General features: G+C 32.3%; 2 protein-coding genes and 1 long non-coding RNA gene across 3 annotated transcripts; 1 reads left to right on the top strand and 2 right to left on the bottom strand.

Moving 5' to 3' along the window:
• Window positions 1-257: 257 nt before the first annotated feature.
• On the bottom strand, window positions 258-10,117 carry LOC140051673 (uncharacterized). The gene is made up of 3 exons (XR_011845545.1): window positions 9,979-10,117; window positions 1,307-1,443; window positions 258-638 (listed from the first exon to the last, which is right to left on the bottom strand). It is a non-coding gene; the product is annotated as an uncharacterized lncRNA (long non-coding RNA).
• Window positions 9,882-12,225, top strand: LOC140051672 (uncharacterized). Its single transcript, XM_072096961.1, has 4 exons — window positions 9,882-10,208; window positions 10,627-10,797; window positions 11,077-11,224; window positions 11,628-12,225. The coding sequence occupies exons 1-4, from the start codon at window positions 9,967-9,969 to the stop codon at window positions 11,742-11,744; spliced, it is 678 nt and encodes a 225-aa protein (XP_071953062.1). The 5' UTR covers window positions 9,882-9,966; the 3' UTR covers window positions 11,745-12,225.
• A 22-nt stretch (window positions 12,226-12,247) lies between these two features.
• On the bottom strand, window positions 12,248-23,041 carry LOC140051671 (hydroxysteroid dehydrogenase-like protein 2). Its single transcript, XM_072096960.1, has 8 exons — window positions 22,886-23,041; window positions 21,094-21,257; window positions 17,215-17,428; window positions 15,907-16,010; window positions 15,552-15,653; window positions 14,801-15,004; window positions 13,032-13,250; window positions 12,248-12,880 (listed from the first exon to the last, which is right to left on the bottom strand). The coding sequence occupies exons 1-8, from the start codon at window positions 22,897-22,899 to the stop codon at window positions 12,639-12,641; spliced, it is 1,263 nt and encodes a 420-aa protein (XP_071953061.1). The 5' UTR covers window positions 22,900-23,041; the 3' UTR covers window positions 12,248-12,638.
• Window positions 23,042-26,907: the final 3,866 nt, after the last annotated feature.

Raw genomic sequence — 26,907 nt, 5'->3', positions numbered from 1 at the left:
AATATTCACATTTGTATTTCTCTGAAAATGTGAAGCACATTTAGTATCTGAATGATATTTCTTTGCATCATGAATAAATACATTTGAATTATTATAAACACATATTGCGACAAAACCATAATGCACCAATTATTAAACAAGAATTAAATAATGTTTAACATTGGCAGAATATCAAATAATGTATCCGAGCAGAGGTATCTGCTCGAACAATTATCTTTAAACAAATAATGTATACATTACGTTTTCTAAGAATACAAGTATATTCACCACTAACCTTGTTCTTTTGAATTTTTAGTTGAAGTGCACTTTTTACTAAGTTGTTGATGACGATCTTTGGTCCGGTGGTGGCTTGGCCGACAGATGCTGGTGTGTTCATGGCAGGCCTAAGTATGTTGTAACTGGTTGACGACTCCAGTTAACAACAACCCAACGTCAACAAGTGGTAATATTTGTTATCGTCAAAACCAATTATATATTATCCAATATTTCATAAGCTATCGATATACTGTATTAGCGTAGGCATAACGTCTATTTGTAGATTGGTTGTATTTCTTCAATTTCAAAGGCCGTTTTTAAATCCTTCCGTACTTCTACGAATAATCCAGTTGGTCATACTAGCACTAGGTCCTACTTTATTTCTGAGACATTCCGAGAAAGTAAAGAACAGAAGAGTTTTCGTTTGTGGTCAGTTGGCTTTAACATTGAAGGTTATTAGTTATTAAAAATGATAGACTTAAATTTGATTGGATCGTATTTCAGGCGTACTCACAACCTATGGTCATGGCCTATGGTCACGGCCTATGGTCATGGCCAGGTCTTGTAATATAAATTGATATTTCTTAAATTCCTTTGACCAGAAAATGAGGACACAAATTGCTAAATCTGATGACGAACGAAAAACTGGATTTAACTTTTAGATAAACTTGGTCGTTTTCAAGTCATCTGATTTTTCAATATCAATAAAGACGTCTGCAATGATTATGCAATCGAATTAAAATCATTTTACAATTTTGAAAAAAATATTGCAAAACAAAATAAATAGGTTTAAAACACACTAGATTAACATGGAAATAAATTGACTTGTCGATTTTATGGGTCGTCGTCCTTTATCCATTCACTTTTTTTTATTCAATTTTAAATATTCCAATTGTTCGTTTTTTTTCTTTGTTATGTATTTTAAATGTAGGCCTATTGTTGAATGGATGCTAAATGAATAAATAAATAAAATAAAATGGCCCTATATACATCGCACGACAGACAATAATGATTTCCGAATGTGCAAAACAATGGTTAATTTATGCTTTACCTCAATGTTTAATGTTAGTTTTTTTATGAAATTATTTATTCGTATAACTCCATATGGTTTAATTCTGGGATTCCTCTTTCAATATATTTGTCCATTGTGCGGTCTTAATTCATCAGTTGATTTCGTACGGTATATGTCTATGGAGAAAGAGGAACAAAACAAAATCAATATAAAACAATATATAAAATAGAAAAAAAATTATAGGACGTGATTATTGTTGGTGTCACAGATGCCGTCATCATTTACAATCAATATATAACGACACTATTTATTCAAAATTCTACGAATACGATATTGATTATATGACATACCGTATAAGTTGTTAATCCCTTTTTTAGAGTTATTAAAAGAGACAACTTTGAATTAAAGGGTGTGTCTAACGTAGATATGTGATTTAATTAGGTTGGGGATTTAATTTAATTCTATACGACTTTTATAATTATAATTTATATATATAATAATGTTGGCATATTTGAAAATGGGATTACAGTATATGTTCTGTTGATTAACTTGGCTGTTAGGGGGAAATAGCAAAATCAGCACTGTGGTCATGTTACAAAAGTTGTTAAAACATGTTTATTATCTGATTATTAGAAAGCCTTTTGCCATTTTCTCCTGGTTTTAATTTTATTTTACTGTAAAACTAAAGAAAATGTTATTGGGATTGGCTATGAATTCAAAGATGACGAAATTATAGCTAACAATAATTAGGTCACCAATTGAACTTAAATAGGTTACAAAAAGAGATCAACAAGTTTGATATTAATAACAGAATTATACAACTGACTTCCTGTTATTAAATATAAGATATTATTGGCTCAATTTATATTTCCGAAGAGTTTTTGTTGACGGAAAATGTACTTCATGATTCGGATGCATTTTGGATCAAATCATGCACTTTCCCGCTTGTTTCACTGTAGTGACGTCACTTGATTACCTGCGACATCAACTTCCTTGGTGGATGAATACGCTACGTGAATGTGTTAAATAGATGTACTGTATATTAAGTTATGAATACTATGAAATGATGTTTAGTTTTTAATAAATTTATTTTCTGAGATCTCAAAAACAAAAAAAAACTTCTTTGGTGGTGATCATGTGGTCGGGAAAATAGAAAAGTATAATTTATGTAAATAATGCATGTGATATGGTTTGTTGAATGTGCTGCCTACAAAAGACCGCGCCTACAGATCATTCACATGATCTTTAAAATTAGAAAACCACGGAGGAGATGCGTATTACGGTCAACATGGTAAGTTTGTTGAAGACCTACTATGCCTAAATGTTTGCAAAAGTTATTTAGGTCCAAAAGCAACGCAGAGATCCAGCTTGTTTTATGCTTGGTTCCCACTAGAGACGCAACGCAAGGACGTAACGCAACGTAAAGCGTGGTTCCCACTAGCGACTAGTGGGAACCAAGCTTAAGGGATTTGACCAATCACAAGCGATGGATTTATTCGATTGCCGCTTGTCACTAGTCAACGTTTGCGTTGCGTTTACGTCCTTACGTTGCCTCATAGTGGCAACCAAGCTTCAGTGGGGAGTGGCGTACGTGTTTAGCAGCCACCCATAAATGTCACAATCGATTGCGAATTTCCGGATTAATAAAACTTGATCAGGACTAACAACATCCCACACAAGGACATTTTCCAAGAACTCAGTTTTTAGATATTTTTAATAACTTTACTTTTGCCAAATATCATTCATTTATCCATTTAAAACTAACTTATAATAGACCTGATATGATTAATGGCAATGTACAAGTGCAAATAATATTAATGGTGACCTTCAATAGGATTCTAATAAATAATAGGCCTAATTCGATTTGAACTCGTCACGTCAGGACGAGTTGGCAAGGCGTAGTTCTCACTAGAGACGCAAGGACGTACACGCAACGCGAGTTGACCAATCACAGGCCACTCTTCGAATAATCCATCGCTTGTGATTGGTCATATCACTTACGTTGCGTATGTTAAAATTAGCGCACAAGATTATGCAATCCATGAGAAGTAGTAATGTTTAAAGTGCTTAAAATATTTAAGATGTTGTTAGCATGGTTGTATGGTTGCTGTCAACATTTGTCTTGAAACAGAAATAAAAACATGCTATATCATATTTTACAGACGGGAAAACAGTCTACTAAAACTATATATCTATTCGCGACATTTGTGACTACCTCGGGGTTTAATATCTTAATGTAATGGCTATCTTAAATTCTTTAATTATGCTTTGTTGATATTGTGCAAGAAATATAAGAGAAAAATACAATTGTTTTATTTATTAAATTTCGCAGAAAAAAAGTCACCTACAGAGTAGGGAAAATACCAATACAAAATTCAAATAACCAATGAAAAACAAAGTTAGACCCACAAATTATGTCGGTAGCGAAATACAGAACAGAAACAGAAATATGAAAACGAACGAATATACAAGACACCACTAAAATATTATCAACGTGATTCAATATATAACACAACAATATCGGCATCCATGATTAAATAAAGTAGTTTCATTTAATTTTAAACTTCAAACGGAGCCGACGTTTAAGTGTGTACTCTAAATATTATATAAAGAGCATTAAGAAATGAGTACTGTATTTACGAACTGGCACGATCACGTAATCGATGAGTGCTTGCGTCGAAAGTATGTTAATGAGGTCAAGGTTGGGTTAAAAATCTAGATCTAGGTCAATCCTAACAAGGACAAGGCTGTAACAAAATAATCCTTTATATGTCCTATATAATGATTAATATGACGCTAAATCCGACCCTCTTTAGCCTCTTTACACTCGTAACATGTCCACTTTATATGAATAGTATCGTCATCAGGCATATTAATTACTATAGCCTACTATATAAACTATAGCCTTACTATGTTTATACTGTAAATACAAACCAGTCTACATAAATCATTATACATTTTTCATTTTATTTAAAAAAAGTTTACTATGACAATGAGTAATGTCACTGAAAAGTCACGTGATATTGTGGCTAAATGATTTACAATTGTCTATCAATCATTCGATTACTGTACCCTTTTCTTCCTAACGATCAAGGTGATAGGCTTATAATTTTAATCCTCACTGTCTACAAAATACTGTTTGTTCACTTTCTGAACTCGTGCATCTATTTTATTTGAATGTCATTCATTTTTACGGTGTTATTATGGAAATCATTTAAACCGTAACTGGATTTTCGCTGGTGGTTAACTTCATGAAGGCTTTTATTTTTTATATCAGTAGGGCCTAATATACATACATACATACATTGATGATTAGCTATAAACATACGGTAATGTACACTGAACTAGTTCATACAAGACTGAGAAGTTTATTTCAGTACTTCGATTTTAAATACTCGATCTATCAATGTAATCTTTGCTATATTACTTGTTCTAGTAATTTCCATCCAATTCTTATAGCCGATTTAAACCTAATCATTCTCAAAATTCTAGTTGATTTCAACCTAATCATTTTTATATTCGATTTAAACCTAATCCATATTCCAATCGATTTCAACCTAATCCTTATTTTAGTCGATTTCAACCTAATCCTTATTTCAGTCGATTTTAACTAATCCTTATTCTAGTAAATTTCAACCTAATCCTTATTTCAGTCGATTTCAACCTTATCCTTATTCTAGTAAATTTCAACCTAATCTTTATTTCAGTCGATTTCAACCTAATCCTTATTTTAGATTTCAATCTAATCCTTATTTCAGTCGATTCCAACTTAATATTTATTCTAGTAAATTTCAACCTAATCCTTATTTTTATTATAAATAAATTCTTATGTTTTGTCCAACGAAATTCGGCTATTATTATTAATGATGTAATATTGTTATATTAAACGCACGTCTGTATGATACAAGTGTGGTCCAACACAAGTTGTATCACGTTCTCCAAGCAATAAAACACATCTTTATTCGTATAATTATAGTTTATGGCATATCAATAACAAAACTAGGGTCAGGTGGGTTTTTTAACGTGAAGATATCATCATTATTCTTTTTATCAGATTACGTTATTGAACATGTAGGTTGTTTACATTGTCTGGTTGTATTTACATAACTTCACAGCCAAAAGCTACACAACACACTTACGATAAAAATACTAATGAAACCAATCGATCTGTCTCTGCATATAAAGTAAATAAAATATAGAATATGACTCCATGGGTCACTCCAGTCGCGAATCCATACGGATTTTGTATCAAGGGGAATAATAAATGTACTAGGCCTGCTAATATTCCGCCTAAAATATGAACGTTCACTCCCTCAACCACTGGGCTCCGGGTTCATATCCTGAAGTTAGGCTGGGTGGTGTCGTACGTATTTGCTTGTACGGTCGACTAATGAAGGTTTATGAAGACAAACTATATCGATCCATGGAGGTATAATCTTTTTTATACCTCTATGATCGATCTAAAATCATGGATATTTAACCGGCTTCAGACGAATTATTTTTCTCTTGAACGCTAGGGATAGTGGTGAAGGGAAACTCATTGTAACACAAACCGTGGTACCCCACTGAGGTGGGTTGCATTACCCTACACCGCGGTACCTCATATTGAGGTTTGTTGTATGAACACTACACCGTGGTACCTCTCACACACAACATGAACACATGACCATGGTTCTTGAGTTTTTATGATTAAATTATGTTATCATCACGCAATGTTTTGTAAGACATTATAAGGGATGACAACTGGGAATGGATGAACCATTCATTTGGGACAGACAATTACTAACAGATACCATGTGACAACAAGCGCGTTTTAGCAGACGCACATCCAATCAAACCACAGACGTAATCGAGTAATCATTTTTTTTAAAGCATACAAATTAATTTCGGTGAGTTTTGTTTAAAGACAATTCATTTTAGCTCTCGTCTTTTTTTGTGCTTTTCTACGTTTTTATTTTTCCGTAGGCCTACTCGAAAGTCTGTTTGTGACACGATGGCATGGTACATGCAGAGTGCTCGTGTAAACGGATTATGACTCAAATTAACTGGACGGCGGTGTGGTTGTTTAAATCTTTTCTGGTGATATAATAATCACTGTATTGTAATAATGATGCAACTGCGTGATAAACATTTCTAGAGGGCGTATGTTAATTAAGATTCGCACTAAAATATGATATTAATAATAATATTCAATAAATACCACACTAAACATGCAGCTTACACAAAGCTTGGTTCCCATTTCGACACGTCACACGCGCAAGGACGAAGTGCACGACACGCAACCAATAACAACGCCGGACCATCCGAACTGTCGCTTGTGATTGGTCAACTCACTTGCCTTGCGCTTACGGCGTTTGTCGTTGCGACATGGGTGGGAACGAATAACCAACCTTCCGTGTATATGCTGCTACGATTGGATTACATTAGTAATTACACTGGTTTTGTAACATTTAAATTAATAGTAAAATAATCTAATAATTGTTTGTTAATGCCAACCGATAAAGCAACGATTATTTCAGAATTAATCAAAATTGTAATTTGACATTAATGTTAATTGTTTGATAAAGTAACACTTTAAATATATATTTGCATAAATGTTTAATAGTTGGTGATTTGTTGATATGGATGACATTTTTCCGAAATAAAAGAAATTGAAAAATGGAATATGTCTTTGTGAATAATGAATAAAGTTTTCTCTGGTAATAATATTTGAAATTTCTTTTTTCTTCGTTCGACTTTTAATTGCAAATTTCATGCCAACATGATCTTAGAAATCAAATTAATTAAAATAATTGTATTCAAAATTTGAAATAACTTACTTGATGATCACATTAATATGCATCAAGTATAATGTTACAAAACACACTCTTCGCGATTCGAGTTCATTTAAAACCAATACGAAAGTAAAGCTCTGTCTACACTATCAAACAAGTTTGACCAAAAAAGTGTGATGTGCCCAAATATGGTAGTGATATGCTCAAATATGGTAGTGATGTGACATCATCATGTCCATATATGGGCACATCATATTTATGTGTCATATATAAAGTTTGATAGTGTAGGCAGAGCTTTACACAATATATCATAATAACTGTGTGTGCTGCATTAATTAGATTGATTTTCAAAAACACCATCAGTACACTGACAACAACGTAATCAACCTTTTATCAATCTCATTCGTCGTCTCTAGAATACATTTTGAAGACAATCCCTGAGTGAACCTTCACGCTACATGTTGTTTTGGGGTTATAAGTCCAAGCAAGAACAGGTTCAAAGCCCTGGCTTTACCTAGACACCGCTTACATCACTGCTTCCGTTATTATGCTTCAAGAAATTCAAGGAGCTGCCATGCTTTTTAGATAGAGCATTCTAATTGGATAAAATTGTCAACGCGCTGCAGGCGCAGTAGCAAGTACATGTTGAGATGCGCCGTTTAATGACAGACTAGACATATCATGATGTACAATGATCCATCAACAGTCGGATGTGACTTTTTTTTTCGAAAAGAATCTATTTCATGTGATAATTCGTTGTTTTTTTAATAAAACAACAAAGTCGAATAACCATTAGAAATCGCGCATTTTTCTTTCATATCCGTAGTTCCCTGGAATCGATCAACATTGTTATTATAACAATAAATTATAATAACAATATTTATCATCACTCTCTTTGTATCAACCTGCTTCAATTAGATAGCATCAGCCTGACCTTTAAATATATTGTTGTAAAAACATATCAATTACTGTCATGTATTTGATTTTAAAATACACTATCGTAAATAGGAATTATAGTAAATAAATAGGCGTACATAAAAAGAAATAAAAGGTTAAAAATCAATATAATGGAATAAGAAGATAAAAGTATAGTATCCAGAACATCATACTAAAAAAATTAACAATATTTCTGTAGCAGAGAGACACTATCAACATTTGCACAAACAAAATGAATACAATTTATTTTTTAGTTTTACTCAACTTATTCACCTTTGCCTAACTAACAAATTATTTCGCTAATAAAAATTACAAAACGGTTGCATTCAATCAACCATGGAGAAAAATAAACGCATGCGTGCAACAGTTCAGATGATCTATCGCGTCGTGATTGGTCAAATTAGGCCTACTTGCGGCGCTTGCATCAACTTATAGGCCTCGCATGCGTATTCACGTCTCCATCCTTCAAATCCCTCTCACATGATGCGTATAAGATGACGCTTTCGATGATTCGCGCAAACAAATTCGCCTAGTGGAAAGTCGGCCTTCACCTTTAACGTTTGGGATATACATTGTGATCAACTTAAAGTAAATCTATGGAATTATGGATCAGTTGACAATTTAGGATGGAATTTCCTTATTTGGTATTTTATATAAGCTTGTCCAGATGGTAATGGTTTTTTTTATAATCAAATAATTTCCCTTTTAAATATTACTAATCAGGTGAAAAACAATGCCGCGTTCAATTTTAATTATCGCTTCATCTTAAATAAAATGATCTTTTACTATGTAGGCCTAGGGACCGTCCAGCATGTTATGCATAATAGATATACCATCTCTACTACATACATTACTAGTCTGGGTTCCAGACGGAGTTTTGACTTAATTATTAGTAAAAAGATAAATATTTTGGCACATATGGCGTTTCATACGTATACTACTTGTGGTTGACAAAAATCGAAATTTAAAAAAATACAGACCTGGGGCAAGTCTAACGCATTATCTAAACATGTTTGGAATTAATTATTCTTCCCATTTAAAGTGAAATTTATTTTATCGAATTGATTTTTAATTCGGTTTTAAATTGAATTCCGATATCGATCATCATACTGGTTTTTAAAACAGGTTTCGCGGAGCAAATAAACGCAATTTTTTGTATTAAACCGGTTCAATTAAGAAACCGTTCTTTCACGATTTTTAAATAGAAACAGTGAGTCCCTTTGACATGTTATGTAACCTTGTGCAAGTTGTATACAGTTATGTAACTAATATTGATTATGCTGCTTACTGGTCTTATGACGGAATGTACACAAAACGCTTTATAAATGTTCGATATTATTATGATAATAAACCGCCAGAAAGCGCGACTCGCAGTCATTAAAGTAATTTATACTACTATACTACCTATTGTTAGCGCATGTCTATTGTCTTTGCACTATGTGTTTTGTCTTATTCTGGATTCAAAGTTGTTTATATTGCCCACTTTGTTTTTTAATGTGCCATTAATTTTATGTAATAGTTATTCACGTTTAGACCCAAAAATTGGATCAAAACTGTAATTTAGAGCGAAAAATAGTAAATAGGTTTTCGGTTGAATTTAACCGCTTATTTTGTCTTTTTATAATATAATAATATAATTTTTGTTAGTTTTTTTTCTACGGTATTGAAAAACTGCGAAATGGCCTATTCAAAGTATTTTTAAAAATTAAATATGGCATTTTTCATGTTTTTGGAAGAAATATATCTTTAAATAAAATGTGGTCTTTATCAATTAATTAATTTATTAGATTGTATGTCTTGAATCTAGTATCGGAAAAATACATAAAGCCTCGTGTGTGGGGAAAACCCCATTCGATTTTACTGCTTTTAAGCATACCGATAGAGGGCGTAATTGAAGAAAACATTCAGAGGTTTGTACGACGGTGTATAAAAATACAGTTACAGTTATTAAACATTGTCTTAACTCTAAAATTAGATGTTTATCTGGTAATGGATACTTACAAATTTGATTTAAACGTCATCAGAAGTAAGTGGGAAGATTTATGTTCGGAATGTTCTGTCGAAAGTACTCTGAGCGAGCGATGGTGGTCACTTCTTGAAGCACGGTATTCAGAAGATGGTCGCTATTACCACACGTTGCATCACATTGGCAAATTGAACGAAGAAATAAGCAGGGTTTTGTCGGAGCTCAAGAGACCAGACTTGGTTTATTGGAGTGTATTTTTTCATGAGTAGGTTTTAAAGCAATATCTGTTGTTTTTCAGAATTGTTAAGTTTCCTTTGGCAGTTTTTTATTCGTTTTCCATATAATAATAATAAGATATCATGTTCGAACAGCAAGTGAGTCCGCCGTGTATAATGTATAGTAGTGAGCGAAATAAATAGATGGCGCTCTTGCATTTTTTGGTAAAAAACCAACAGCATGCGCACAAGAAGAAGAGCGAAATAGATAGATGGCGCTCTTGTGCTTAAAAGTTTTCACAAACAAAATAAATTTAAAATTAATAATAATATATTAATATATTTTATGCAATGATTTCTAATGATCACACACTACAAATTATAATGAATAATAACTAAAAATATGTATTAATTGAATGTAGGCCTAGTAGAAAAGTAGAAATAAAAATTAGATTTTTATTCACACAGCATAATTTACGATCCCAAATCATCCAAGAATGAGGAAGAAAGCGCCAAGATGTTTGAAGCTTTTGCCGCAGAATGTTTACCTGAAGCTCCATCATGTGACATCACCGATGTGTTTAATTGGATCTTGATGACAAGAAGCCATATAACGCATGTCCACCTGACACCTAACATGTAGGTACAAAAATACCGGTGATGCATATTGTCCTGCTAAATAACCCCATAATATGCCCAAATATGGTAGTGATATGTTTAAATATGGTAGTGAAATGACATCATGATGTCCATATATGGGCACATAAAGTTTGATAGTGTAGACAAGGCTCAACAGATACATTTCAATATTAATTTAAACTATAATAATATTTACCTCACAGCTTCATACTCAATGAAATTGAAAGCTTTCAAAATATTAAAAGAATGTAATTTAAAAATGTATGTATTTGTACCCAGGTATGCAAATGAGGACAAGTACTATTTTCTTGATGCCGACATGCATGTCTTGGGATTGGCAGACGATGAGTATGATGAATATTCAGATCAGATCAGATCTGAATATATACATGTTGCTGTGGATACTTATAAGGAAAGGCGGACAAAGGTAATCACAATCTCTACCAATACTGGACACCTTTGGGCTGGTATAGTTTTCTTTTGGACCTCAAGGAAAGTCTGGTTTTGGGTGCTTTTGGAAAGGTTTACTATATAATGTACTACATAAAAGGAATTATTTTTTTATTTACTTTTTTAATGCATCTCTTAAGCTCTGTCTACACTATCAAACTAGTTTGAAAAAAAAGTGTTATGTACCCAAATATGATAGTAATACAACATCGTCATGCTCATATATGGACACATCACATTTTTTTTTTCACATAAAGTTTGATAGTGTAGACAGAGCTTTAGAGATGTCTTTTGGTTTATACTAAGATCATTTTAGTGTCATTTGTTGAAATGCAATCATTCAAGTTAATCTAACATTCATGTTATTTAACATTTCACAGCTTTTACAGGGTTTTCTGAAACTTCCAAATATATATGCAACTCAAGTTTTTCGAGACAAATATGAAGTGCAAGCGAGGAGAAATATGCGGAGAGAGATTGATCGACTGATAAGCTAACAAATCAGACATTGCATAATGGGTATTGCAAGGTTCGGGCCCTGCACATATGAGGTATAAGCGAAAGAGAATCAAGATAGACGAACTGAGTTTTTAATGACATGAAGGCTAACCATTGCTTGTAAATTTTAACAAGCAAGCATTTTTCAGACAGAGGGATGTGAAATGAGATTTGATTGTTTTGGTGGCAATTGTACTTGTTTTTAAATTGTTTAAGTGAAGTTTAACAGATTTGGCACTGTCCTAAATCACTAAATGTAATGCACTTTGTCGAGTGCTGTACTGTATTTTACATTTTTGTACTACAGTATTTAAAATTGTAAGTTATGTATTCAAGTTTTGAAAAAAGTAGGATACTACATCATTGATACTCTCATGTAAAATGTTATGAAATGTCTGCTGATTATCAATGTGCTGTGGAAAGATTTTTTTCCCAATCTATTTTTAAATTTAAATAAATACAAACAATTGGTTTCTTGGATAATCATTTATTCTTGTTTTTAGTAGTATTGTGTTTGTACAAATTTTCTGGAACACCAGATGATATTTGCAGATACCATATTGTTTAAGCATTGTATTGAATACACTTCCATGAACAATAAAACAAGCTATGTTATGAGAGACTAGTAGTAGAGTCACTTGGGATAAACAAACAGCTGGCTACAAAACTCACTACAATTGTGTTCAAATTTTTTAGCAAAACTTAATTCTTCATTTGGTTTGAGGATATTTATTTATGCAATACATTGATTTAATAAAGTTTTTAATGTGTAGAATAAAATTTGTGTATAGCGCCCTCTATAGAAAATCTCAATGTCCCATACCAATGTTTCTTTTTATAATTTAAGACTGTAATTCCCCTATTAGTGTTTCTTTCATAGCTTTGCCTTTGGCCTATAATTTAGACTGTAAATCCCCCATTAGTTTTTCTAGTTTCATAGCTTTGCCCATGTCTCCTTTGATCTTTAATTTTCCCATCATGAAAGCTGTAGTTGGTTTTAAGGAACCTTTAAACATCTTCACAAAATCATCCACTTTCATTGACATTTTTACATCAGCACCGCCCTCAAGCTCACCTTTCCCAACCGTGCCGGAGCCGCTCCGCATATCAAGGTACCAATTACTTTCATCAATATCTGTAAAAATAAAATCGATTAATAAAAAGAATTATTAGCTCCAAGACTAAACAACTTTCTTTCTAATCAAACGGGAAATGTGATGTAAATACCGTAAGATAATTATGCACAAAAGCATTTGTGGAAGTGAATTTCCTAATTTGTTTATTACCTTTTAATTCAAACTGAATTGCAGCTCCCATCTTTTTAACATGTTCCTCAGACATGATGCTTTTTAATGTGTCCATTAACTTAATAGCTTCAGCTGCCGATGGACTGGATGCTTTACCGCCACCAAATGCAGGTTGGGAACCGTGCTTCTCCAGCTGGTCCTTCATATCCTCAGGTGATCCAGCTTCCTCAAGGAAAAAGTCCGGAAGCAGAGTATGGCCTGTTAAACACAATAATGAATAATAATAAAATAATATAATTAATCAAGATCAACTTGAAATGATCATGTTTTCAAATCTAGTTTGAATTAGATGCTTATACTTTTTAATGAAATTATTTTTTCTTAAGTTTTGTTTACACCATGGGCCTTTAAATTATATATTAATTATAGGCCCCATGTTAACACTATCAAACAAAATGTGATGTGTCCATATATTTAGGAATATCGCTAACATATTTGGGCACATCACACTTTTTTTTTGTCAAACTAGTTCAACAGTGTAGACAGAGCTTAAATAAAACCTCATACAGTGCTGTAGCCACGAGAAATAAATTGGTTAGGTGGTCTCAAGAAAATAGAACAATCTGTATGCGGGTCACACAGGGTTAGTGTTAGGCCTTACCAACCAACTGGTGGCTACGGCTATGCTATATACATATTTGACAATAAACATTTTTTACTCCATTACAGGAAATATTTTCGAAAATGATAGCATTTATTTTACTGTGTGTATGAAAACCAGTAAATATTCACTACGGTGTATTTATAGTGACAGTGAGTGACAATAAATGTATATCACAGGATGTGGGTAGAATTAATGGTAGGCATGTGTAGGAGGAATACTGATTATTCTATTGACTGTAAAAATAATATCCATGCCAATATCAACAGCAGATATATTTGAAGATAATCAATACTGTACATGTTGATGCTATGGCGTATTATATTGTGTTTTGACTGAAATGTAAATTATAGTTATATTGATGTAAAGATCTAACAGATGTAAAAATATATATATGTGTGTGTTTAAGTTAATTCTGACAAAAGTCAATATGACAGTTAACAGAACCAAAATGACACGTGTCAATTTTCCTAAGTTAATAGCACCAATCATTTGGTTAGCTATGAGGTAGTAGAGGAAGCTTTCAAATTGCGCTGACAACCAACCTAGGTCAGGTCAGAGGTCAGTGTCGTCAATCGTTGCCTGAACTTACAAACCATCAAACATGTGTCGAGGTGAGGAGCGAGGACACGTGTTCCAACATCTCCACATGCGCACGAATTGAAAGCTCCCTCTATCCCTCCATCTATTATACAACACATACTGTTTGTGCAATTGTGTAGCGTAGCATTCCAGGTATACAAATGTATTTATATAAAAATAATACATTATTTATTTATATAATGTAATAACAAATACAGTAGAACCTGTCTTTTGGGACACCCTTAAGCGGATACTTAACCCTTAAGCGGATACTTTTATTCTTTCATGAAACAAATAAGAGACAATATATGTTTTACCAGTATGACCAACACCTATTAAGAGTCTATCACACCTGTTCCGGCACGGTTCCGGTCTGGCGAATTAAATGTTTTGTTTTCACGATGCTCCACGCAGCTATGCGGCAATGGATATGCACGTGAAAACGAAACATTTGATTGGATTTTCCGGTGCCGGACCGGAACCGTGCCAGAACATGTGTGAAAGACCCTTTAAAGTGACACTTTGGTCATGAAGGTGTCCCCTACTATATATTTAAATGACCCACCTGGTTCACAAGCATATTTATCGATGTCTGTTACACCAACAGATTGCAACACCTCATCATCAATGGCAAAGTTGCCAGTGTATGATTTACTGTCCTTCGTCAGGATTGTGTATGCGGCATCCGCCATTATATCAACATTACGACACTGCTTCCGTGTCTCACCGGTTCCACCTCCCAACATGTCCATAGCAGCAGTCCATATGGCTAAAATAAAATACAATGTTACCATGGAAACATTAATCGAAAAGTAAGGCATATATATATATCAAGAGTGGGTGTCTTTTTCTTTTCTCTCATCTTGACTGTTATTGTTTATTTTAGGGATGTTGATTCATTTTTCTCTTTCCATTAAAATGCAATACCAATTGCATTGCATTAGACATATTTGCTGTATAGCTTTTATTTTCTTATTCATATTTTTTGTCAGTCCCAATAAAAATAATTCATACTGAAATAGTTACTTATAAATTATTATATTATTACTTATAGATATGACCATGTACTGTAAACATGGGCGGATCCACCATTATAGATCGGTTGGGGGGGGGGGGGGGGAATTTTTAATAAATTATAAAAACAATCCGTTAAGTTGCAGAAAAATTATCAAGACATGACCTATTTAGACCCTGCCTAAATCCGTGCCTGGTAAAATTGAGTTTTATTTCATGTTTTCTGAAAAGGATGATCAGTTCTTACAGCCAAACACGCCTTCTAGTTATAAATCATTTTGTGAGTGCAATTTTTGCAATACCTGTTCTTGGCCACAAAGCATTCACTGCAATGTTGTCATCTTGTAATTCATCAGCCATTCCTAATACGCACATTGACATACCATATTTGGCCATTGTGTATGCTGAAAATTAACATAAACATATGTTTACCATTTACGTCATCATCGTAAACAACAAACGTAGGGTTATTGATCTATCAATATCATAACTTGTCTGCATTCTTTTCCAACATACAACACAATTTGATGGCTTAATCTTTAAATAATGTAGAGGGTTTGTTTATAGTTGTACAGACAAAGAGATAAAGGGTGATGTTTAATGGTAATGGAATTTACATCTTTATTGGTATTTATTTATCTAGTTAAATTATCTTACCAACATGATTCTTGAACCATTTTCGATTCATATTCAAAGGTGGACTAATGTTCAGAATGTGGGGATTCTTGCTGTTTTTTAAATATGGTAAACAAAGTTTTGACCTAGAAAAAAAGAAGGTATGAATAATGTTAACAACCTGTAAGAGTAAAATGAGAGGCCTTTTCTCCACTTTTTTGACAGTTAAAATGAAATTATGAAGTACCTGTTAAATAATATCTATTTTTAACAGACTAAATTATTATTACATTAGCGATCACCCTGTGAATGGCTACAGTATTATTTATTTATTTCTGTCTTTATTGTGAAGACACCTTCAGTATTGTAGTACTGATATCACTGGTGGATCATATAAACAAAATCAGACGTACAAAAGTAAAACAACATAGTTAAAGTAAAATATAACATAAAGAAAAGCAAAAAAAAAAATGGACAATTACTGTAGAGACAAAATGGACAATTACTGTAGAGACAAAATGGACAATTACTGTAGAGACAAAATGGACAATTACTGTAGAGACAAAATGGACAATTACTGTAGAGACAAAATGGACAATTACTGTAGAGACAAAATGGACAATTACTGTAGAGACAAAATGGACAATTACTGTAGAGACAAAATGGACAATTACTGTAGAGACAAAATGGACAAATTACTGTAGAGACAAAATGGACAATTACTGTAGAGACAAAATGGACAATTACTGTAGAGACAAAATGGACAATTACTGTAGAGACAAAATGGACAATTACTGTAGAGACAAAATGGACAATTACTGTAGAGACAAAATGGACAATTACTGTAGAGACAAAATGGACAATTACTGTAGAGACAAAATGGACAATTACTGTAGAGACAAAATGGACAATTACTGTAGAGACAAAATGGACAATTACTGTAGAGACAAAATGGACAAATTACTGTAGAGACAAAATGGACAATTACTGTAGAGACAAAATGGACAATTACTGTAGAGACAAAATGGACAATTACTGTAGAGACAAAATGGACAATTACTGTAGAGACAAAATGGACAATTACTGTAGAGACAAAATGGACAATTACTGTAGAGACAAAATGGACAATTACTGTAGAGACAAAATGGACAATTACTGTAGAGACATTATTAAATATTATATATATATTGACCATAGTATAACATTTGTTACTGACATTTTTAATGATTTCCTTTTGTACATACTGTACATACAACATAAGTAGGTAATGTATCTAATATATATTTTATTGTAAATGATGGATGTATATTGAAAAATATTAAGACATGATTGCAAAACCCAGCTGCTTACGTTAGGTAAGTTCCTCTCGTATTCACATTATGCATTAAATCATATTTTTTCATCGATGTTTCCTGCGTCCCTGTAAGGCTAATGGCGCTTGCATTGTTCACTACGATATCAATTCCACCGAACATCTTCACCGTTTCATCAACTGCATTTTGAATTTGAATCTCCTCTCGTATGTCCACGATACACGGAAGACATTTTCCGCCTGCCTTTTCAACTGTAAATTATAAACACAAAATATTGGTTTTTAACATTTTTACTTATTTATTTCATCTAAATCAATCCAGCTATATACCCAGAGAAAACACTTTTGTGCTTTCAGTAATTTGCATTGTATAAAATATGTTCCATAATATTATTATTTATAAAGCTCTGTGTGTAAACATGTTTATTTATCAATTTGTACCACCAGATTTAGGAGTGACTAGCCAAAAATAGAAATGTCATTGTCTTTATTAATTATTCCCAGAAAAATATTAAGATAAAGATTAAACAATACTGCAACAATATATAAATTTTTTGTATGGTATAAATATTGTTTACATTTAAAATAAAAAAAATATGAAGTTGATGGTTTATGGTAGGAAGGAAAGAAAATAACGATTATTGCGAGAGTTTGGTGTCTGAAAACAACTATCAGTATCATGAACTGAGAATTTAATGTGTCCCCAAAATGGATTCAACAGGGATATGGGACATTTTATATTTGACAATCTTATCCAATACACAATTACAGAATTGTATTAAATTATTACAAATAAAATTTTAATTACAAAATTCTAAGAAAAATATACTCTTATTTGAAATTGTTGTTTTTCCTCTTACCATATGGTATCTGTTACTTAAAAACAATAATAATAGAGTTCAATGGCTTTAATTAAAGTAAATATCTGGTTTAATTACGATGCCATAAGTCTCACAACCTGGATATAATGAAGTCATATTTAATTACATTTTAAAAAGCCATTATAATATTTTAAAATAACAGAAAATAAAGCAATTATAATACAAAAAACATAAATATATTATTACGGTAGGTTATATGCATTAATGCATATAACCTCTTGATTCTGTCAGGATCTTTATTTATTTATTTATTTATTCTTTCCTTAGCACTATTTTGTCCGTGAATTATCTTGGCATCAGTTTCATCTAGCTAAGTCAATTTTTTAGAGTATATTCCTTTTGGCCAGGAATCGATGTGGTTATGTTTTCACGGTGCGCAATCAATCATTACGCGCGATTTAACGAAATCACGTTTGTAATCATATCTTCACAAGCATGAATCACAATTAAACAAAATTTGGTACTCATAAATGTCAGGTCATATTTCATCATATGGCAATACAATTACGCACGTAGCGCATATAACGCTTGCGTACGCGCGCTTAAAATGTTCAAAATTGTCAACATTTATTTTCGATGAAATTAGAGTACGTTTCAGGCAATTTTAGCCGTGTAAAAAATTGCCATGAGTGCGCAGATTTTTGCACGCGCACTGTGCGTTAAACGTTAATGCGCACTCTTTTTGCCCGATTTCTGTTTTACAGTCTTTCTTTAATAATATCATCATATTTGATTCACTTTTCAACTCAAAATTGCGTTATACGAGCACGTCAAAAGTGACAGGCTAATTTTAAAATTAATATATATCGTCAGAATGCTGGGGAACACCTATTTTTTATTTCCTTTTCTTGAAGTGTATGTATCATATGTATAATTTATTATCCAATTAAGAGAACAAAAGTGGATTAAGTCTTCATTGATTGCATATTAAATTGAAAAAAAATAATTTCGACAATCAAAAAAAATTATGACATTTTCTTAGGCCGAAATAACTTAAACTTTCTTTCTTAAGAAGTTCATATATTAAAGTTAAAAGTATATAGTTTGACAGTGCATCATTTTTTTACATTTTTAAAGATGTCATCATAGTAAAAAATTATAATTCATTGCGGTATGTAATAATCTATTTGCACCAAAGTGGTTACTGCATAGTAAATACACGGAGGAATTTTTCTACAACTTTTAGTCAGTTGTGTATGGCTCGATGGTCTGTGCTCGTGTCTATGGCATTTAAGGTACCGAGATCGAGTCTCACCTTGGGAAAAGAAATAAGATTTTTTTTTTATTATCAGTATTGTTTGTTCAAATTTATTTTTTAGTGTATAGATTATACACATGATTTATAATGAAATCTAGATAAAAAGTAACTTATGTCTTTATTTTTATGTAACAACAAATGTGGTTTATGACATTATACGCATATGGATCTTTGATCGGATTGTGATACCGGCTAAGGTGTTCGCGTTAGCAAGGTCCTATCATATATTATAAATAATTAAAGATTCTGAGAAAATCAATCAATCAATATATCTTTTAAAAATCAATTATCTTTATTTAAATCAATGCATATAACCTATAATTCGTCATAGTGACGAATTAAATCTAGTTTATTTTAATCTTTTACTACTGTAGTTTTTGTGGGAAAAAAAAAACAAATAACAAAACAAAAATTCAATTCAAAAACATTTCTTTTCGTCCAAAAGACACTTAGTAAAGAAAACTGTGATTTAAAAAAAAGATGGTTTAGTACAATTTGTTTACTTAAACATTTAAATCTTAGAATTACTATGCATGTTAATAACATTAACAAGATGATTATCATTGGTTTCCTGACAAGATAGTAACAGATAATTGAAATACCAAAAATATCCCCCTGACCTACGGTAATTATCAAATTATTGACCCTCTTCAGCGCAGGATGAGGATAAAAAATCACCTTGACCAATCATAACTGGACATTAGCCACGTGGAACCTTCTTAATCACCTACATTATCTTGCTATATTTCTGTTTATCTTTCTTGACCTAAGGAATTGTTGTCCTCTTTACACAGATATACCATAATACTTGATTTGATTTGAGTATAATCCTATTCACAAATCCCTTCAGTTGGTTTAGTCTCACAGTCAACTTTGAATTGTTTCAGGTCCTAGCACCTGTATCACTCACTAACGTAACAAAAATTGTGGGTGATGTTTCATAGTGGTTGATTGTTGCGTTATTGGTTAATGTTACATTAGTGGTTGATTGCAAATTAGTGGTTGATTGTTACAGCCTTGCAACTATGCTCACATATTGCTGCTTAAAAGTTTATCAGCAAATTTTACTAAATTTAGCAGGATTTCTTGAGCTCATTTTCAAATACAAGAGTAGGACAAGATTTGGGACCTTTTGCCCCTTATAAGATTCCAGTTTGGTTTTTATTAAAACAAGTGTAATCAAAAGTTTTTTCTACTAGATTGACGAAGAACAACACATTTTTTAATTTATTATATTTTATATATTTATCATTTTCTGTCAAAATTGATCCTTTGTTTCTTGTTAAATTATCTTTTTAAATTTAATTAATTTTTTAATTTGAAGAATTACTGTTCATGTTAATGTTACTGTTTGAGTGCAATAGGCCTACACTAAACATGGCTGGACAGAAGAGGAAACTGATCCTTGACACAGGTCTGCCAGAAGAGTAGCAACTAGATTATGAGATTTCCTTAAAGAATGTGTCACTCGTACTGAATAAAATCAAGAACCTGCAACTCAAGCACTCAATTTAGAGTACAGCAGTGTGCTATCAACCTCAGGGCAGAGATTTTGATGTGGCCACTGTTTTAGCCTCAACTATTTTTTGGTTGTAAGCCCAGGCTATCTTAATTCATACTGTACCTACTGTACAACGGCCTCCCTTATTATTTTTAAAGGTCTTCTCATCGCAATGATCCTTTAATTACTATATATATTTATTCTTGCTCACACAGGTCAAACAAATAAACATTAAGTAACAAAGTAATTCAGAACAAATGAAAACACATTCACTCACTTTCTTCTGCTGCTGTGTATATGGTGCCTGGTAGCTTTGGATGAGCTTGTGCCGTCTTGGCAGCTATAACAATGTTAGCACCATCTTTAGCTGCCTTTAGTGCGATGGCTTTTCCGATGCCTCTACTAGCACCAGTGATAAACAGTGTCCTACCAGCTAGCTTTCTGCAAAAGACAGAACAATATTAATAATTTTGCTGCTAGTGCTACTTTGTAGCATGCCGCGTGCCGTTTTGCGATGACCAATACATAGGACTCATAATATTTATAGGGAGCTTTTGATTTGCAACTACCTATCCTATGTAAACGATGCACCAAATCATTGTTACCCACTAGAATTGATAGCAAGTACTACATGATAAAACTAGTCTTGACCTAAAAAGGCTAAACATAAAAATGATTTTCAGACTTGCCCTTGTTTGTGACCAGTCATAGTTAGAATTATTACCCTACAGTGTGCCTTTAATTTGCAATACGCCTACTACTACTTCAGTTTAAGCATGTGCTTATTTTGGGTTTGAACTTTGAGCCATTGTCATCAATTATTATCTAGCATTTATCAAAATATTCGGGTTAATATTAATTCTAACAATAACATATTATTATTTACATGCATTTACTGCGACCCTCTGTGTTGCAAGCTTAAACTGTTCCCACTATAACCTGTTTGTTTCACGGAGTAATAACGTGATCAGGACAGGGTGATTAGACAATAACATGGATGATTATCAGCGCCCCGTAATATATATTTACTTATTTATTTAATTTACTTAATTATTACTTATATATTTATTAAATTATCTACTTACTTTATTATTTACAGTAAATAAAATATAAAATTGTGCTAAGGTAAATTGTACAGATCCTTGCCAAATTTCTTTGCATTCTTATTTTAATCCTTGTACAATTTCATAATTGCGCCACAAATATTGCAAATTGTATGTAGCATTTGTATTGTTCTTTAAATTTGAAAGGAATGACTTAACACAGATTTTCTAATAAAGTCAACTCCAATACCAGACTTCCCAATATGTTTGGTTTTCTGTTAAGTCTGGTATTCTGAAATGCCTTTTTAATGGTAAAAAAGAATTTATGACCTTTACGGCCCCAGGAAAGAGAGTTTCTGGTTTTCAGAGAGTCCGGTATTGGGAGAGTTGACTGCATTACCATTAAACAAACTTATTTGGGTGGGACATATTCAATTAGTTTGTAAATTTGTACCAGTATCTACCAGTTAAAATTAAAACTGACAAATATGTTTGTATTTATTTTAATAAATGAGGGTACAGTAGTTAGTATAGAAAAATTGAAAAATTATGATATTTTAACGTCAATGACAATAGTTAAATATATTTGTCTCTAATGTCAGTACTTTGTATGTATTTTTTGGCATGGCATTGATGTAGGCCTATAATACAGGTTGTTTGTAGGGTTAATGGGACACAATTATTATTAATTATTACTATATTATAATGAGAAATCCCTACATTCACCAGATTCAATAATACCCTAATTAGGCCTACAACTAGTACGATCTCCAAACGCCCTGATATTTTGGCTAGGCCCTATTGGTTTTTTTACACAGGCAGTGATGGGGTCGACTCCGTCGGTGTCTGCAAACCCGGCGATGGGAACAGGAGGCCTGGACTAAACTTTTAATTGGTATAATATACAAATAACACACACACTAAAATGTTACCCATAATATTGCAATAATATACGAACACGTAAACATGATATAATTTTTCAAATATATTAAATAATGGCATTTAAATTATATCAATAATCCTTACCCTGTATTCAACATTACTGATTTTTTTCCAGGTCACACACTACACAGATAAAAAATGTTTACCGCCCTCTATGTCGTTCTTAAAAGTTCATCGTGTGACCGTGCGCGCACGATAAATATGACCATGCCAATTATGAAGATGACCACAATAAAATGATGAAAACGATGGAATGTGATAACATAAATAGGAATGATAATTCGGAAAATCAACTGATTAAGATGATGACGATGATGATGATGATGATGATGATCACTATCAATGGTGATAATGACAGCCTCCATCCATGATGACGACAATCGATGATGATGATGAGATGATGATGATGATATTTCAGATATATATTGTATAGATGATGATGGAAATGCTATGAATTATGATGATAGTGAGAGAATATTTTTACAATAAAATACCGTACACAAAAATAAATGCGGAAGCCTATTACCCGTATGTAGCCTCCGCCGACATAAAGTGTATTATGAATTCCGCGTGATACGTTATACAAACACCTCGGCATCGTAATTACAGCATAATTACGTCACGGAAATCACGGGACTCGTACGCGTGCTCTTTATGACGTCAAGTTGGAAAGCAATCTTGTTAAATTTTCATTAAATTCCTATTCGCATCTCTCTCTCGCATATATTCTATTTATATCTTTGTTAATTTTGAAAACATCAATTCGAAGATGGAATGCATGTTCAGAAGAGATGCAGACGGACAGGTTGAAGTCTGAAGCTACTTATAATATTTGGTAGACGTCCAATCATTTTTAAATCTACCTATACAGACGACGATGTCTAAATGGTTATATTCGAGCATAATTATCATTAGTATTACTCCATGTATGAGTTCAGATATTATTAGAGTATTTTGACATTATGCTTTTTTTTATTACGCGCTTCGGGAAATATTTTCCCTAGAATAAAATATCATTCCCTCGTTAATACTTTAAAGTATTGTTATAATATTGTTTGATGTTTCTTTCCCTATTTATGGGTAAATTATATAATTATTTCTTAATTTTCCTAGTGATTTCTCTTTATTGAGATTAATTATTTATTTACATTTCATTTTGGTGGCTTGTAAATAATGAATTAATTGAAACCATCGCATTATGTAACACGTGATCATGTGTTTTATGTAGGCCTTCAATTTATGTTTCGTGAAGATGATCATAGATAAAAATACGAGTGTTTACAATCAAACACTCAGTCTCATGTTTTCAAACATCTCTGGTATTCCGTTCGCTTTCATTTTATTACAGCGGCCTAAAAATGTTAATATTAAAATATTCAGAATATCTCTCTGCCGTAGGCGTCATTCGACAAAAGTGGCTACACCCATACTTAGGGTGTAGAGTGTGTATACGTTTGTAAACATAACATGCTCTTGTGGAGTTTTCGTATTTTCGACGGGTATTTTCGACAAAAGTGCATTTATTACACGAAGACAACCGGATTATCTACGTAATACTATCATTTAATTTGACTTGGGGAAGAAAAGAGGTTTAGATGGATTATTGTTGTGTGACGTCATACTATTATGTAGTATACGTCATGTGGGTGGGATTACATTTAGGAAACCAATGATAATCCTGTCTATTGTAAAGTATGAAGTAATAAGATTACTCCATGATTTAAGTAATCATATATTAATAGTCTTATAATAAATTTAATTAACTGCTGCAGTCTTTACATAATTTTAAAAACAAAATAAACACTTTTAATTATGGTCCGTTTGCTTTTAATTTTTTTTATGGGTATTATAGCATATAGAGATATTTATTACTATGGTATTAGTAAATATTGAAAGTGTTATCATTAAAAACAGACAGAACTTTTTTTTAAATGGAAAAAAGTAAAAATGATAAATTATACAAAATGATATAATAAATAACAAAATAACGTATTTTAATCATATGGCAAAAAAGACTTAGATCATAATGCGATTATTATTTTAATAATATAATAAATATATACAATATTATTATAAATGTATGTGAATAAATTACTGCCAGTGGCCCACGCAATAATTAGCATCAATATTTGTAAACAATCGACGAGAAGTCTGCTTTAAAGTCTGGCATTCTGCCAAGCATCAATTCATCATCCGAATTATAAATTAAAAATAGTAAAATTGATGAAAGAAACTGGCCTTGATAAAAACCAATCAATATCTAATCGAAATATCCAAAGTTGAAAGTCTGTAATATTAGTATTCGACCAAGAACATTAGATATTTGTTTATATTTTTCTTTTAAAACATTGCAAAAACGGATTAATTAATAAAGGTATACTTATTTATTCATCTCTTAAGTATTCGCCTATACAAAACATCTGAAATAACTTTATTTTAATCATCAAACACTTTAAAAATATGAAAAAGATCATTGTAATTTGATTATACCCTCAATTAGAACCTTATTTGGGCATACGTTAAAAAATCGTATCCCCTTAACTCTTTTTATTCTTTATTCCAAAAAATACCAACTCAGTGCGTTAAAATACCGTATTCTACAGTATACAAAACACTTTCTTTTCAACATCTACTTTCTTTTATGTTTATGGTTGAGATGGAGTTATAATACATTTCGTTAAGATGTTTATAATGGAAATAATCATATTATTATTATGATCAATAAAATACTACAATGTTTACGTAAGCTACACTGGTTGTAACTGGTTGTGAGTGACGTCATGAATAATAGATGAACATGCCATTTGAATATAGACTAAGCGAAAAGTTTGGATCTGACCGAAGAGCATGGAATTATAATAACAGTTCGCATTTATGACAGTTTTCACACCATACGTATTTATTTTTAAAATGATAATAATGATATACAGCAGGTCTATTTTTAGAAGTCGTCAGCATTCCATATTTTTTCCTTTCCGAGTAACTTTAAATACACAACATCGTATGGAAGCCATATTTAAAACCACAATAATTTGATACCCATGAATAAAGGCATTCGCTGTGATTTAACCTAAAATGTACGCCCTTTGTACCTATCTATAATAATAGTTCCCATGAGTCAATGAGCCATACTACATATTATACTATTCAATTTTCAGAATGAGATAAGTTCACGTTGAAATGAGACATCATGTATGTATTGTTTTGGGCATGGAAAATTAATTTGGGAGGATCACTGTTATTATCCATTGATTGAGTCATTTGTGTCATTGTATTTCACTGCCAAACAAAAACACAACAATTCATTTTAAAAGACACAAGAAAAGTAACATATTTGGGAACAATAGAATGCGGAAGGTGACTACTTAGATTTGTGATATTCGAATACTGGAGTGTGAATAGGCTATTAAGTCCAAACTCACTCCATAAGTGCTGTTAAATTTAGTAAAAGTAGTAAAGAAAATGTCATTTACATATTAATATTTTTTATGTTAATCGATTGACAATTTTCCAGCGCATTCATCAGTACACAAAATAGATATCCGTACTAGGGCTACAGAAAACATCAACCATTGAATGCACATGGGTCTAGATGAACTATGAGGGTCGAGGAACCAAGTCGTCAATCAGAGATTCATACTCCCTAGCCAACTGATTAAGTGGAAGTAGGTGTATTACTAGGTTTGGTATTCTACGAAACTGTGATTTGTTCGTTTCCTCAAGGTTAATAGGAAGTAGGTAGGCCGACCTAGATAAGATAGCCACAGACCTCTCTCTCTCTCTCTCCCAAATCCTATGATCCAGTAGAAATAAAATCATTGTCATTTGTCAAGAATGCCTCAAATCCACTAATAAACGAGGAGTCTGTAATTAACGAGTACTGGCATCAATAGGCTACATACAGAACCAACACATTTACCAAGTATTTCCGTCTTTGGTGTTATTATACCGTATAATATAAAATATTTAAAATTCTTACTACAGTATAGATGGGGAGGTATACAATAACAACCTTGACTGCCCCTTTATCAATTTTAATTGATAGCTTTGCCCACCTATTTTCTCTTAGCCAATCAGGACAGCTGAACTATATTAAGCAAAATACG

Source organism: Antedon mediterranea, chromosome 6, assembly GCF_964355755.1.
Source record: "Antedon mediterranea chromosome 6, ecAntMedi1.1, whole genome shotgun sequence".
NCBI classification, from domain to species: Eukaryota; Metazoa; Echinodermata; class Crinoidea; order Comatulida; family Antedonidae; genus Antedon; species Antedon mediterranea.
Note: the sequence above shows the minus strand (reverse complement) of the source record. Positions and strands in the feature narration are given on the sequence as shown.

Coding starts and splice junctions, on each gene's coding strand:
- LOC140051672 (XM_072096961.1), top strand. CDS start 9,967: ATGGATACTTACAAATTTGATTTAAACGTCATCAGAAGTAAGTGGGAA. Junction 10,209..10,626: donor TGGAGTGTATTTTTTCATGA/GTAGGTTTTAAA, acceptor TTATTCACACAG/CATAATTTACGATCCCAAAT. Junction 11,225..11,627: donor ATAAGGAAAGGCGGACAAAG/GTAATCACAATC, acceptor AACATTTCACAG/CTTTTACAGGGTTTTCTGAA.
- LOC140051671 (XM_072096960.1), bottom strand. Junction 15,654..15,906: donor ATGGTTCAAGAATCATGTTG/GTAAGATAATTT, acceptor GTTAATTTTCAG/CATACACAATGGCCAAATAT. Junction 15,005..15,551: donor TGCTTTGTGGCCAAGAACAG/GTATTGCAAAAA, acceptor ATTTTATTTTAG/CCATATGGACTGCTGCTATG.